Raw genomic sequence first — 14,378 nt, 5'->3', positions numbered from 1 at the left:
GGCTGGATGATTCAGCCTCTTTTTTGCAGCAACAGAGCTCTGTGTGTGTGTGTGTGTGTGCTTTTAAATACGGGATGATTCAGCCTTTTTCTCCAACAGGTTTGTGTGTGTGTTGCATTATTATTATTATTATTATTTTGTTTGGTTTCCTCCGCTTCTCCCTTTGGCAACTGCCCCAAAGGACTTAGCATCTTTCTCCAGCTGCAAAGGTAGGCAGGCGTGGGCGGGGCTTCTCCGGGAGGCGGGGCCCCGCGGAGACCCCGCCCCCTCCCGACCTTGTCCCGGGAGCCGGCTCAGCAGGGCGAGCAAAGGAGATTAGCGCATTTTGCGCTCCGTCTGCAGGTAAGGAGGGTCCAGGGAGAGGGGAGAGAGACGGGTTTGCTTTGCATGCACACGTGCATCCCCAGACCCGTGTATGCTGGCTTCCCTCCCTCCCTCCCTCCCTGGAAGGATGCAGAGAGGCAGCTGAGGCTTCCCACGCCTTTTTTGGGAGGAGGAGGACCCATCCCTGCGGGAAGGTGAGTCTTTCTCCTATGCAAAACACCTGGCCTTTCAATTTATTTTCATTTCATTTCATTTGCTCTTTCTTCCACGCTCGGTTTGCTTGATGCAGGGGGTGGGGATGGGGTGCAAATCCTGGCTTGCAAAGGCAGGCGAGCGTGGGAATCGCCCCACTTTGGAACACCCCCCCCCCGGTTTGCAGCAAGGCACGTTCAGACCCTTTAACTGGGATCTGCCCACCTTGGCTTGCTCGGTGTTGGCTAATCCTATGCTGCCCCCAAGCTGTGGCTGCAGACACTGGTCCCGATAGTCGCCGCTGGAGAGTTCCTGGCATTAGCCCTGGACCTACCTTGCAGGGATCTCAGGAGGATTTATTAAAAGAAGGGGAAGGGGAAGGGGAAGGAGAAGGAGAAGGAGAAGGAGAAGGAGAAGGAGAAGGAGAAGGAGAAAGGAGAAAGGAGAAAGGAGAAAGGAGAAAGGAGAAAGGAGAAAGGAGAAAGGAGAAAGGAGAAAGGAAGGGAGAGAGGAGGAGGAGGAGAAGAAAAAGAAGATGATGAAGGAGAAGGAGGAGAAGATGATGATGATTTGGGATGCTTTGCATGCACCGAGCAACTCCCCCCAACCATTCATCCAGTTTTCAGAACGATCCTGAATTATGCCAATGATCTACCCTGGACTGATCTACCCTGGACCCTGGGGGTGGAAATGGGGGCTTTTGGGAGGGATCCAAGGATCATTTTTTTTCCCCCTGCTGTTTTTTTCTCAAAACAACTGACTCACGCCGGGAAATAAGTTGAGATCTGGGTAACTTCCCTTGCGGCCACTGCAGTAGATTGATTGGGTTGAGTCAGTCTCTTCCCACCCACCCTGAATCTAGTGGAAAGTGGGGGTTTTTTTGGGGGGGAGCATCTGAGTAACCTGATTGCTTTATTAGGAATATTATTATTGCCATCCTTTGATCAAAGGGATCTCCCCCTCCCATCGAAGTCAATCTCCCCCTTTCATTTAAGGGCAGATCCAGCATCTTCGCTGCGGACGTCTCTGCCAACTGTCCAGTAAAAGGAATAAAAATATAAAAAAATGTTTTTTATTTTTGGCAAGGAGCGTATCAAAGCAAGGCAACAGCTCTAGCCAAGGCTGTCATGATAATCACGTCTATAAATTCGATTTTATCGTGCTGGCTGAAAAGTTGAAATTTTTGCACTGCTTTTTCCTCCTCTTTAAATGACTTGGCAGATTCTGGCAAGGAGCTTTGGGGCTTTATTGGGGCATTAAGTGTGCTTCATTGGATTGAAATGAAGCTTCCTCAAATTTGGATGAATCCCCCTTTTCTCCCCCCATTCAGGATTTCGGAGCCTTTACACCGAATGTTTTGTTGGCCCTGAAGTTGTAAGGATGTTCGAAGTTGAGTCGATCAAGGACAAAGGGAATATAAAAAGATAGGCCAGTAGTTTTATAAGGGGGTGTGTTTTTTTTTAAAAAAAGAATTTATCTCTGGTCTAAGTATCTTTTAGGTGCACTTTGGTATGTCTCCCCTCTGGCAAGGGAGGTTGAAAAATCCCTTATAAAACCCGGATGCTTTTAAATCCATTTATTTATAGCATGTTAAAGCAGCGTCCTCTCTAGTTTCCAAAGCTTGTACTTAACCAGAAAGATTAAAACCAAAGAGGTGTTTTTTTTTCCTTTTCTTTCCTGTCCAATTCTTTCTGCTTCCTGCCCCTTCCAGAAGGGATGGACTTCAGGGCCCATCATCCTTAGCCATGGCAGATAGGGCCTGGAGTCCTTTGTGAGAGTTCTGAGCCTAACAAGCTTGATGTGATTCCGTTCTCTGGATCATCCGGTACTTTTCCTGAAGGCTTCAGATTAAATAATAATTAGGGATATACGATTGTCCATTCAGAAATTTGGCTTAAGATTTGGATGACAAGCGAAAAAAAATATGATTAAAATACCAGACAGGAAGGAAGGACCAACTTTCCCTGTTTCCATGGCAACAGTCAAGCGGCCTAGCAGTCCTTGGTTACAGGACCATCCATCCTTTATTATTGAGGATAGTCCTTTATTTCAGAAAGCTGATTTATTTTTCTGGAAAGCAATTTTCTCCTTTACTTTTCTCCTTCCTCTTTTACCCTAGAAATGGTACCACTGAATGCAGAGTGTGGCACATTATCTGTGAAAAACTGGAATGGAAACCGAATGATCTTTTTAAAAATGAATTTATTGTATCTAGGGCTGGATTTTAGATATTTTTATTAGAATGTGCCTTTCTGTCAAGATTTTTGTGGGTTTGTTTTGGATTTTTCTTTCTCATGCGAAGTTATGAAGATAATTAATATTTTTGATCCTCATGAATAGGATCAAAAATATCCTATTTCGGATTTGCCCCTTTTCTAGGTTTGTGGTTTATTTTTTCCGAGAAAATAGAGTCATTGGATGGCTGGCCTACTTTAACATTCTCATCTTTATTTAACTAAAGGGATGCTGAGAGGCGAGCCAGGTAGTCTGATTTGCAAAGGTGGTTTTATTCCAGAAAATATGGTTATCAGATAAAATCCTGATTACAGCCATAGACCAACGCAAGAGTGTGTGGGGTGCAGCCAGGAAAAAGAAGAATAAAAGAGAGAGAGAGAGAGAATGAGAATTAAAATAAACACCTAAAAACAATGCTCGAAAGCTAGAAGATGCAAAAGATATATAAAAAGGGAGAATTTAAAAGAAGTGGTAGGAATATCAGATGAGTATAGAGGACCATCATAAGTATTGGGAAGTTTATACAGGTGGTCCTCGACTTACGACCAGAATTGAGCCCAGAATTATGGTTGTGCCAATCATTAAGTGGGTTATCAGGTGATCGATTTTATACCCTTTTTTACAGTGGCTGCTACGCAAACATGGTGGCCATTAAGCAAACCCATTGTACCCAATGAGCGGTTCAACTGGTTTGTAAGTAGCTCTGGGGAGGTCTGTTGTAACTCTGAATGGTCGTAATTTGAGGGTTGTTTGTACCAAGTTACAAAAGCACTCTTAACACGGCGAATGTGGTGCTCGTGGGATCTAGTTGAAACCAGCCATGGTTTGGTACCCAGCCATCTCCTTCCTTGTCAATCGAGAACTTGGGTCAATCATGGTTAAGAAGTCACGGGTGAGTACCTTGTCCTGTTCTCTCCTCTCTTGCAGGAAAAACTGAGCTGTGATGTTGGTGTTAATCCTGGTCTAGGAGCTTCGAGTCTCTCCCTTCAATTCTGTTTTACGATTCCTACCTCTCTACCTCATTCTGGAACCAGTTTAAGATGCGTGCCTGGGCAGCTGTGACCAGCACCCTCATCTTCATAGGGATGGACGTGACATTGACCACCCTGTTGTACGAATACAACCGCCACAACAGGACCATCTTTCAGGATCTCAAGCACTTCAACATCTTTGACTCCATGCTGGATATTTGGGGGTCTTGCTTGTATCGCAGCTGCCTACTCTTGGGGGCCTCCATCGGGGTGGCCAAAAACACCAGTTACGGTCCCAAACGGTTGAAAGGATCCCGGATCTTTATCATCTTGGTTTGTCTGGCAATTGGGATTTATGCATTGGTCAAATTGCTTCTTTATTCTGAAGTGAGAAAAACCATCAAGGATCCTTGGTTTTGGGGTTTGTTCGCCTGGACTTACATCTCACTGGTGGCCACCTTCTCCTTCTGGCAGCTGCTCTCCTCTGTGACCCCTGCCAGGGATACCTTGGGGATTAATTCAGAATCCAGGGCTGAAGGAGAAGACATTGGAGACTCCAGTTCTCCTGGGGTTCGGGGAAGGAAAGAGGAAGCCTCAGCTGCCACCATTTGTAAACTCCTGTCCTACACCAGGCCAGATGTCCACTTCCTTGTGGTGGCCTTTTTCTTCCTTTTACTAGCCGCTTTAGGTGAGTGATTTGGGTGTAAAAATAGAACGACATGGAACGCTGCTTGTTGTTTTTGTGTGGTGCTTGAAAGTTTGTGGCAGTAGAAGCAGTGGTGTAGATGTTGGTTAAAACATCACTGAGAGCTTATGCACCAAGACAAATTCCTTGTATGTCCAATCATACTTGGCCAATAAAGAATTCTATGAATCTATGAATCAAGACTAAAATAACATTTACCGAATGTTTGGTGGTTTCGTGGGAAAGATCAATATCAAATTGGAGGTTAATGTTAGCTAGAACCATTGTAGTGGGTTCATCAAAGGGTGGAGAACATTCTTAAACTCCAGTTGGCATCACTGAGAAGATGAGTGGTCACTTCTCTTGTGATCTGAAACATCTGGTAGATCACTGCTTGCCCATCCCTGCTTAGCACCATCAACTAATTCCCAACTTTTACAAATCTTTTGAGACTCAGGAAAGAAATTGCTCTAAAGTTGACCCCAAAATCCTTGGCATATGTCCTGGTTGGCTTGTCACTTTTATTCTAATTTTTTTTGCTTCCCAACAGGGGAAACCTTCCTTCCATACTACACTGGCCGGGCCATTGACGGGATAGTCATCCAGAAGTCCATGGACCAGTTTTCCAAGGCAGTGGTGATCATGGCTCTTCTAGCCATTGGAAGGTAACTTTGTTAAGAGTGTTGGTATGTTTGCTACCTTAGAGTCTGAAGATTGGAAAGTATGGTGGTTGTGTGAAGTGTCTTGAAATGGTTCCAGGCTGTGATTTAGATTGTCTCTTAGGTGGGGCCCAGATTTCCAAGAAATTTACAGGTTCTAGAATTGTGGAAAGAACAATAGTTAAAATGAGTAGAATTATGTGGAATAATCCTGGGAGGTTTGCTTGATATGGATTTATTACTTAGAACCCTGACACTCTGCTCTTTCCACAGGATTTTTGTATGTGTGTGGGAAACGTTGCAGGGAGGGAAAGGTGTGGTGTGGCCAGTCAAGGTCACGAGAAGTTAAGAAATTCCTCAAATTGAAATATCCCAAAATACAGAATAACAGAGTTGGAAGGGACCTTAGAGGTCTACTAGTCCAACCCCCTGCTCAGGCAGGAAACCCTACACCATTTTAGACAAATGGTTGTCTAATCTCTTCTTAAAAGTGTCTGGTGTTGGAGCACTTACAACTTCTGGAGGCAAGTTGTTCCACAGATTAATTGTTCTAACTGTCAGGAAATTTCTCCTTAGTTCCAAGTTGCTTCTCTCCTTGATTAGTTTCCACCCATTGCTTCTTGTCCTGCCTTCAGGTGCTTTGGAGCATAGCTTCTTCTTTGTGGCAACCCTTTAAATATTGGAAGATATTGGATCTCCTTTATGGAACCCTGCAGGTGGAGTTCCATGCAAAAGGTCCAGATTTTATTCCCGTCCAATAAAGATACTGCTTTTGCAGAATATTCTCTCTTGGTTTTAAAATTACATTTCAATGTAATGTTGGGAACAAAATCTGAGTTGAATCTTACGGCTGTCTCTCCGAAGCATTTCTTTCTTGATAGTGTGCAGGTAATCCTGGGCTTAGGGGTGTTGTTTTGTTGGTCTCTGTCAATCCTATAACATCTCTTATCTGCAATCAGCTCATTTACCGCAGGTATCCGGGGTGGCCTCTTCACCCTGGTCTTTGCTAGACTGAATATCCGGCTCCGTAACAGACTGTTCCGGTCACTAGTGGTGCAGGAAATGAGTTTCTTTGACGAAAATCTCACCGGTGAGTTTCTTTACCTTTTTGGTGAGGTCAGGAGTGGGGATCCCATCATCCTACAAATATTGATCAATTGCAGAATCACTCATCAGGCTGCCTGGGAATTGTAGTTCAGAAGAATTTGTAGTCTGGTGGATTGAATGCATTTAGTCTAGACCAGTGTTTCTCAACTTTGGCAACTTTACAACGTGTGGACTTCAACTCCCAGAATTCCCCAGAGCTTAAAAGTTTCTGAAACTTGAGAATATTGGCTTTGTTGGAAAATCAGAGTCCTAATACTTCTTCAGTGCTGTTTTCTATAGATTTTATTCTCTTGTTATGCTGCTTTTCCGCTGATCCTTTGTCCTCCTTCCTCTCTCGCAGGCGACATCATTTCCCGACTGACATCAGACACAACCATTGTGAGCGATCTCGTCTCCCAAAACATCAACATCTTTCTGCGCAACCTGGTCAAAGCCACTGGGGTCATTGTTTTTATGTTTAGTCTCTCATGGCAACTGTCCTTGGTAACCTTCATGGGCTTCCCTATAATCATGCTGGTGTCAGACGTTTATGGGAAATATTATAAGGTTGGTTTTATGGGGGTCTTAGAATGATCCGATATTCCTTTAATCATTTGCAATGTTGGGGGGAAGACCTCTTAAACCTTCTGTTGTTCGTTATGGTCAGGTGAACTGACATATCTGAATGATCACATATTGTTCAAATATTTGTAGGCTAATGTTGAGTTTTTGTCAGGCTCCCAAAACTATGAAAGATGCTCAGAGTTATTCATAAACAGTTACCTTTGATGTTCCTCACCTGCAGACAGAATCTTGCCAAACGAAAGCAACTATTTGCATCGCTAAAGATATATTCTGAGAACTTCTAGGGAGGAGCTGTCTTAACTCTCTTCCTCCCAATGAAACTCTAAACTTTGCTGTCTCTTGGTCCTCTGGAATGCAGCCCCTCCCCTCTGGGAATTCCGATGACATTCCACCACAGTTTTCTTCTCAAAGCCACATCTGGACCTGGATACCAATTGCATATATATGCACATAGATGTATTTGTATTTAGCATCTGGAACTCCATGTGAGCTTCCAAATTTGAGGACAGCTTGGAGAACTGTTGAAGTAGGACCTTTTCAGAGGTGACTCTTCTTCTCCTTTCTTTTTACCAAGTAGAAGCTCTCTAAAGAAGTCCAGAACGCTTTGGCCAAGGCGAATAACACTGCCGAAGAAACCATCTCCGCTATGAGGACAGTTCGCAGTTTTGCTAATGAGGAAGCCGAGGCTGATGTCTACTCGGAGAAATTGCAGCAAGTCTACCAACTCAACAAAAAGGAGGCTCTGGCTTACACGTACTACGTGTGGTCGAATGGAGTAGGTTGAAATGCGTTCCCCTTCTCTCTTCCTCTGACTTTCTTTTCAACAGAAATAACTAAGAGTTCTATTCCATGTTAGCTTAAAGCAGAGATGGAGGGCATGTTTTTTTTTTTTTGCTATCTTTTCTGTCCTTTCTCCAATTGTGCTTTGTACACACAGTTAGGAAGATGAAGGGATTCCCAATTGTATACCAAAAGAGCTAGATGTTTCTCCTAGGCCAAGAGTAACTAAGAACACATTTGTTGTGTCAACTATTTCTTCAGAGTTGAGTTCACATCAGCAGCTGCCTGAAGTCTCACGTGTCATTGCTAGCTTAGGAAAGTCCCAATAGAATAGAATATTTGTAGCTCAGGGTTGAACTGTGGGATCCTTGGTGCTCTCTGAGCTTGGTGGTTGCCTGGCAGACATTTCATGACCAAGCTAAGTAACATCATCAGTGCTGCTGATAGGAAAGTGTTTTTGTGTCTGAAGTAGTAGACCGGCCTTCCCCAATTTGGTACCCTCATGAGTTAAGTTGGAGTTCAGCTCCCAAATTCAGGTGTTTATCCTTGATTCCAGCTTACCCTACTCATCGTTCAAGTGAGCATCTTATACTATGGAGGCCACCTGGTGATCACTGAGCAAATGACAAGTGGCAACTTGATATCCTTCATTATTTATGAATTTGTCTTGGGAGACTGCATGGAGGTAAGTGACACTTTTTAGACCATCTCTGTATTCTTGTCTGAAAGGAATCACCGTCTCTGACCTCAGCTGAGCTTCTTTTAATATTTTCTCATATGTATGAGCTGGGTTTTTGTAAACATGAAGACTGTTCATGGTTGAAGTTGTCTTGAAATATTTTTATCGAATTTTTCAACTAAGTCTGTCCCTAAGATCCTTCCTAACACCCTGCTAAAAGTAGAGGTGTCTAATGGCATTTTAATTGTGGACTTATCTTTTTCATGGGTTAGAACTGTTGCAGATTCTCAGCTGAAGTTCCGTCTGCAATCTACAATTTAGAATTCTTCAAAGGCAGAAATATAAAATTTCTTTTATCTAGAGCTGTATTTCCTCAGACATATTTCTTTTCAAATGCAGAACAATTAGCTCTTCTTATAACCCCTATTGCACAGTATGTTTTTTTTTGTGAAATGACAATCCCTTCTAGTAATTTTCTTTCTTTTTCTCTTTTAGTCCATTGGTTCAGTTTACAGCGGCCTCATGCAGGGTGTGGGAGCTGCTGAAAAGGTATTTGAGTTCATAGACCGCCAACCCACAACGTTGAACGATGGGACACTGGCCCCTAGCCAACTGGAAGGAAAATTGGAATTCAAGAATGTCACTTTTGCTTATCGCACCCGTCCTTCATCTCAAGTCTTACAGGTAAGTATCTCATACCTGTATATTTTTGGTACCTATGGGCTACTCAAGGCTTCTCATTCTGCCTTGTGGGTTTTAGCAGTAGGAAGACAGGATAACAAAATGTTTCGTATATTTTATAGTTGTATAGTTACCGTTCTTACCATCTGTTTCATGAGGCTCACACACAAATTTCCGATGTTCCTTTCTTTCTATTATTCGATATAGTTTGAGTAGCTTTTGGCTGCATTCACACAACATGCTGTCTGTATGTTCTTTGGGTCTTAATGTGTTACGTATACAAAGCACTCTGGGGCCGTGCTTTGTTTAATAAACTAACAAACTAACGGCCAAAATATCTAATTATTTTAAATTGTTTTTAAATTTTGTATGTCCTGTTTTTTTTTTTACTTTGGCTGTTCACCGCCCTGAGTCCTATTTGGAGAAGGGCGGTATAGAAATTGAAACAAACAAATAAATAAATAAATAAACTATAGTTTTGCTGATGTACGAAAACAGGTTTATCGCTTTAGATGGAGATTTTCATTCGTCCAAAATTCCAGCTTTTTTCAAGGACTTGAAATTCCAGATCTGAAGAAAAGTGATGAAAAGAACAAGTGCTAAACTTTCTGCCATGGTTTTAAAACTACATACTGGTTCTTTGGAGTTTTGGTTGGGAACCAAGAAATGTCTTCTCAAGTGGCTTTTAGCTCTTGGCGCACACCTGGCCTTGGAAAGGTAACCCAACAAATTTGGCAAGTAATGGATGAGACATGATGACGATCTGCTTGTCTTGTAGGATGTCTCCTTCACTCTCCATCCTGGGAAGGTGACTGCGCTGGTGGGTCCTTCAGGCAGCGGGAAGAGTTCCTGCGTCAACATCATAGAGAACTTCTATCCTCTTCAAGAGGGTCAGGTTCTTCTGGATGGACAACCTATCGATATGTATCAACACAAGTATCTTCACTCGGTGGTATGAATCGCCAATGGCTGGATCCCTAGATATGGCTGAGTATGATAAGATTAATTTTTCCAAGAAAAAAGAACATCCTAGCCCTCCAAGTTGCGGAGATAGTTTGCAAGTACTTGTGATGAAATCTCCATGGATGATTTAGGCTTCTAATGGTCTCATTTCTCCCTGGTAACTGGTAGCTCACAGCTACCAAGTTCCATTGATTAAATAAAATCAATTCTCGCTTTCTTTTGACTGCAAAATGCGTAAAGTCTGAAGAGCTGCTCTTGGATTCCCAAAATGGAGAGAATTGGTTCCTTGAGTGATGGTTCAACATCATATTCAGGAAAATACAGGTAGTCCTCGACTTACAACAGTTTGTCTAGTGACTCTTCAAAATTACAACGACACTGAAAAAAGTAACTTATTACTGTTTTTCACACGACCATTGCAGCATCCCCATGTCGCGTGATTAAAATTCGGCCACTTGGCAACTGGCTTATATTTATGACAGTTGTTCTGTCTTGGGATCATGTGATCTCCTTTGGTGAACAGTCACCAAAGTCAACGGGGAAGCAAGATTTCACTTAACAACCATTTACTAAACGAACAACTGCAGCAAACCCCTTAACAACTGTAGCCAGAAAGGTTGTAAAATGGAGCAAAATTCACTTGACAAATGTCTCGTTTAGCAGCAGAAATTTTGGGCTCCGTTGCAGTCGTAAGTCGAGGACTACCTGTAGATACAAGAGAAGCTAGTTCCAGAAGAGTCATAAGGGTGGATTGTAAGCTGCTGCATGATTCACCAAGACACATTACATCCTGTAATTCCTATCATTCATTTGTTTTGACAGTAGAAGTCTGTGAGTGATGATAATCAGTCAATTTCTTCACTGGTTTTTCTCTTCATCCCTGCTGGACCCCGTTGTCTTTTTAGATCTCCCTGGTGAGCCAAGAGCCGGTCCTGTTTGCCCGATCCATTGCAAAAAACATCTCTTATGGTTTGGATTCAGGCCCGTATGAACTAGTCGTTCAAGCTGCCCAAAATGCCAACGCCCACACCTTTATTATGGAATTGCAAGACGGCTATCACACAGGTAGGGTCTGACACCACATGTTCTGACCTAGGCTCCCTTAAAAAGCAAAAAGCAGAGTCTTGGTCCCAGCAAAACCCCTTTTATTTACACGACTGTGAATTCCTTTCGTTCACAGTCAGCAAGGCCTGGCAAACAGTCTTTCAGAGGAATATTTATCAATACAGACCTTATCTCGCTTGGAAAGCTGCCAGATAACTAGTTTCCAAATGCAGGGCAAGGCAAAACTTGGCACAGAGTCTCTGGGATTCACGGACAGATCTTCCCACTCTTGAAACGAACGAACGAACGAATCATTTCCTGCAAAAGCCCACTCCCTGTTCACTCCTCTTTTGTTTCCTATGGATGGGGCCAATCACCTCCAAGGTGTGGCTTTACTCCCAAATCAACCCTGCTTTCTTAGCTGTTCTTGTCTTCTGGCATCTCTGCGCATGCGCACAGTGGGAACAGGCTCCAGCTGTTCCTCTGCCTCACTGCTGTCTAGCTCCCTCTCTGCCTCCGATGCAGAGCCCTCATCCAAGATTTCCCCAGCCCCCAGAACTGGAACTCCCCAACCTCCTCACTGTCCGATTCTGCTGTCAGCTCTGCTGGCCGCTGGCGGGCCACAACACCACAATCCTTCTTGCAGCAAATTAATGAGCTCTGAAATCGGGGCCTTTAGCACCACCTTAAGAGGCATATTAATTTTTGTTGTTGTTGTTGAAGTCAGGTTGACGTTGGCTGACAGGATGGCTTATAAAAAAAGTTCTGCAGATTTTACTATTCCGGGTCCCCCCCCCTTTGTTTCCTTCCTCCTGCAGAAGCTGGGGAGAAGGGAACCCAACTGTCCGGCGGTCAGAAGCAGAGAGTGGCTATTGCAAGAGCTTTAATCAGAAACCCGCCGATCCTGATTTTGGATGAAGCTACAAGTGCTTTAGATGCAGAGAGTGAACATGCGGTGAGCAAGATGGGGTTTCCTGTTCAGACTTCCTGAATCTTCAGCAGAATTTGTTGTTAGCTAAGATGTCTTTTGCAAACAAAAAGAAATTCTATCTCTTAAGTCAGTGTTTCTGAACCATGGAAACTTTTAAGACGTGCGGACTTCAACTCCCAGAATTTCCCAGCCACGTCACATTGCCGACTTTAATTGAAGATTGTCAATTAAATCCTTGAGAAAAATAAAAATAAAAATCAATATAAGAGCCAAAGGTTAGGTTTAGCCAAGGGACACATTTCCAGGGTTTTCCCCAAAACTTTGAAAACAGGCTGTGTTTATACAAACCACCATCAAATTATCAAAATTAATCCCAACTAAACTTGAGCTTCACGGGTGATCACAGCTCCTAACTTGATTAAACATGTTTTCAACATAGCTATATTATTAATAAGGACTTGAGGGGTTTTATTTAAACCTGCTCTGTTCCTGTTACTCCTGTTTTGGTGTTTTAATTGATCAGAAGCTCTCACGAGTGAATAGATGGACTATTTTCCTGTCTGATTTGGAGAGAGCGTTTTGGGTGATGGGATACATTGGGCGGGAAAATGGGAATGTCTTTTTCTTGATGCAATCCACCTTTCTTCTTTTTGGCAGATTCAGAAAGCTATTTACGGACATGTGCAAAATCACACGGTTCTGGTCATCGCCCATCGGCTGAGCACTGTGGAAAAGGCACACCACATCATTGTTCTCGACAAGGGCCGTGTGGTACAACAAGGGACGCATAAGCAGCTTATGGAAGAAGGCAGCCTTTATTACAAGCTGGTGCAAAGACAGATTCTTGGCCGCGAAACAGGCACGGGGGACAGCTGTCCAGTGGATGGTGGCTTGGCTAACATCCAGAGAGGTTCTCCCAAGACAGGGTTGGCAGAAGAAGTAAAGAAGGGACACCACACCTGCTGAACTTGAAGATGCTCAACTGAACTGTCCGGCTGTCAACTGATCCCAGAATTGAATGTAACAAGGGTTCCCATCAAATCCCAGATGGAACAGTTATCTTTCATAGGGCTTCCCTTATTATCTGATGGTGGCTAATTACAATCCTAAGCGATTGTCCAACCTGAATTACTCCCAGGAGATAGCTGTAGAAGAGAAAGAAAACCACATGTAATTCTCTTAACAGGCTGTGTCTTCCTCCCTCGGATACACCTTGCAAACTTTGCTCTTACCTATAAATGGGCATGGTTTTTAGGGGCGTGCACTGTATGGAAGAATAAGGATCTTCGATGGATCTCCAAAATGCATCACCACCATGGGCCAGGATGGAAATATCGTACTTGGGATTGGCATTGAAGCCAACCGGTTGACTTTGGGATCACTCTGGTGCCTACGGATGTGCTTTGCGCTTCCGTGAAAGTCGAACTGGACCGCCAGATCTAATGCACTTTCCACAGGGAGCTTGGCTCATCTGGAATTTAGAACATCTGGATATGTACACGTTGTAGTCCAGGTCAATGGTTCTCTGGGTATCTCTGTCGAAGTGTGGTACTTTACATGCTGGGATTGTCTACAAGCTGCGTATGCATGAAGGTTTTCTTAACAAAACCAGCGCTGTTTCAGTTGGCTAGGGGTTATTTCCAGATTGCTCTCAGAGGTAGTAGCAGCAGCATCCCCGATGGCATTGAAATAAAACTTCCAGCCATAACAACAGAAGAAGAAGAAGGATTGCCTCTGTGGTCTGCAGTGCATACCTAGATGGCAATAAAGATGGAGAGAGAGAGCCTTGGTTAGGGGAAATGGGCAGTTTTATTGAAGTTGGAATTATTTACATTTTTATCGCTGGTCTGCACAGTTGCACACAATCTGGGTTGGGCACCTGAATATCCCAACTAGCAAGTCAGCTCTGTTTGCAAACTATTTATTTCTCTAGAACAAAGGTTTTTGTTTCCCTTCTTCTTTTTTTTGTTTTTTTTTTGTTTTAATGCCTAAAATCAGACACGTCAGTTTTAAAATATGCCCCATTCTGCCAGGGAACATTTCCTGCCAAATTTTATGTTCAGATATAGATTCTGCTAAACGTTGCAAATATTGAGGGTTATAGTTATTTTGTTTAGTTAATTAGTTAATCATCAAGCACCAGTTCTCCGAATTATTTTGATGGGTTTGTTGTGTTCACTCTAACAAAGGAAAGGGGGGAAAAAACCCTTTCCAAATCTAGCTGGGTAATTTGACCTATTTTGATCTATGACTTTTACAGCTGGATAAATATTAGAGTTCTCAGCCAAATATGTGCTTTAAAAAAACAAAACTGTGAATTGAGATTGAACAATTACCCGCAACCCTTAATCTTAGCAATTTTGAAAAGGTAATTTGTTCTCTCTAGGTAGCTTTTCCAGTTGCACTCGGTTGTAAAATGACTCATGCACTTTATCACATTTTAATTACTTTCTGATACTTCGATGGGCAGATTTTTGTCGTTAGCAATGTTTTAAAAAAAAGCGTATGATATTTTAGCAATATTTTACAAGTACTTCACTAAATTAAACAACAAAAGAAAGAC

General features: G+C 42.9%; 1 protein-coding gene across 2 annotated transcripts; it reads left to right on the top strand.

Annotated features, from left to right (window-relative positions):
• The first annotated feature begins 236 nt into the window (after positions 1-236).
• On the top strand, positions 237-14,378 carry ABCB9 (ATP binding cassette subfamily B member 9). 2 transcript variants are annotated; one of them, XM_087880378.1, is made up of 12 exons: positions 237-342; positions 3,679-4,410; positions 4,958-5,072; positions 6,026-6,156; positions 6,514-6,719; positions 7,315-7,512; positions 8,074-8,202; positions 8,692-8,880; positions 9,656-9,829; positions 10,746-10,905; positions 11,703-11,839; positions 12,473-14,378. In XM_087880378.1, exons 2-12 carry the CDS (start codon positions 3,792-3,794, stop codon positions 12,779-12,781), a joined length of 2,367 nt encoding a protein of 788 aa, XP_087736504.1. In that variant the 5' UTR covers positions 237-342; positions 3,679-3,791; the 3' UTR covers positions 12,782-14,378. The 2 variants fall into 2 exon arrangements, with proteins under 2 accessions (XP_087736504.1, XP_034284624.2); XM_034428733.3 differs by having other exon boundaries at positions 321-518.

The sequence above is a fragment of the Pantherophis guttatus genome, chromosome 17 (genome assembly GCF_059756535.1).
Source record: "Pantherophis guttatus breed Tessera chromosome 17, ASM5975653v1, whole genome shotgun sequence".
In the NCBI taxonomy this organism is placed as follows: Eukaryota; Metazoa; Chordata; class Lepidosauria; order Squamata; family Colubridae; genus Pantherophis; species Pantherophis guttatus.
This window is presented reverse-complemented; position numbering and strand designations above follow the sequence as displayed.

Bases quoted from the DNA above. Each gene is read 5' to 3' on its own strand.
- ABCB9 (XM_087880378.1), top strand. From the start codon at position 3,792: ATGCGTGCCTGGGCAGCTGTGACCAGCACCCTCATCTTCATAGGGATG. The intron at 7,513-8,073 runs GTAGGTTGAAAT...CCTTGATTCCAG, and splicing joins ACTACGTGTGGTCGAATGGA to CTTACCCTACTCATCGTTCA. The intron at 9,830-10,745 runs GTATGAATCGCC...TTGTCTTTTTAG, and splicing joins ACAAGTATCTTCACTCGGTG to ATCTCCCTGGTGAGCCAAGA.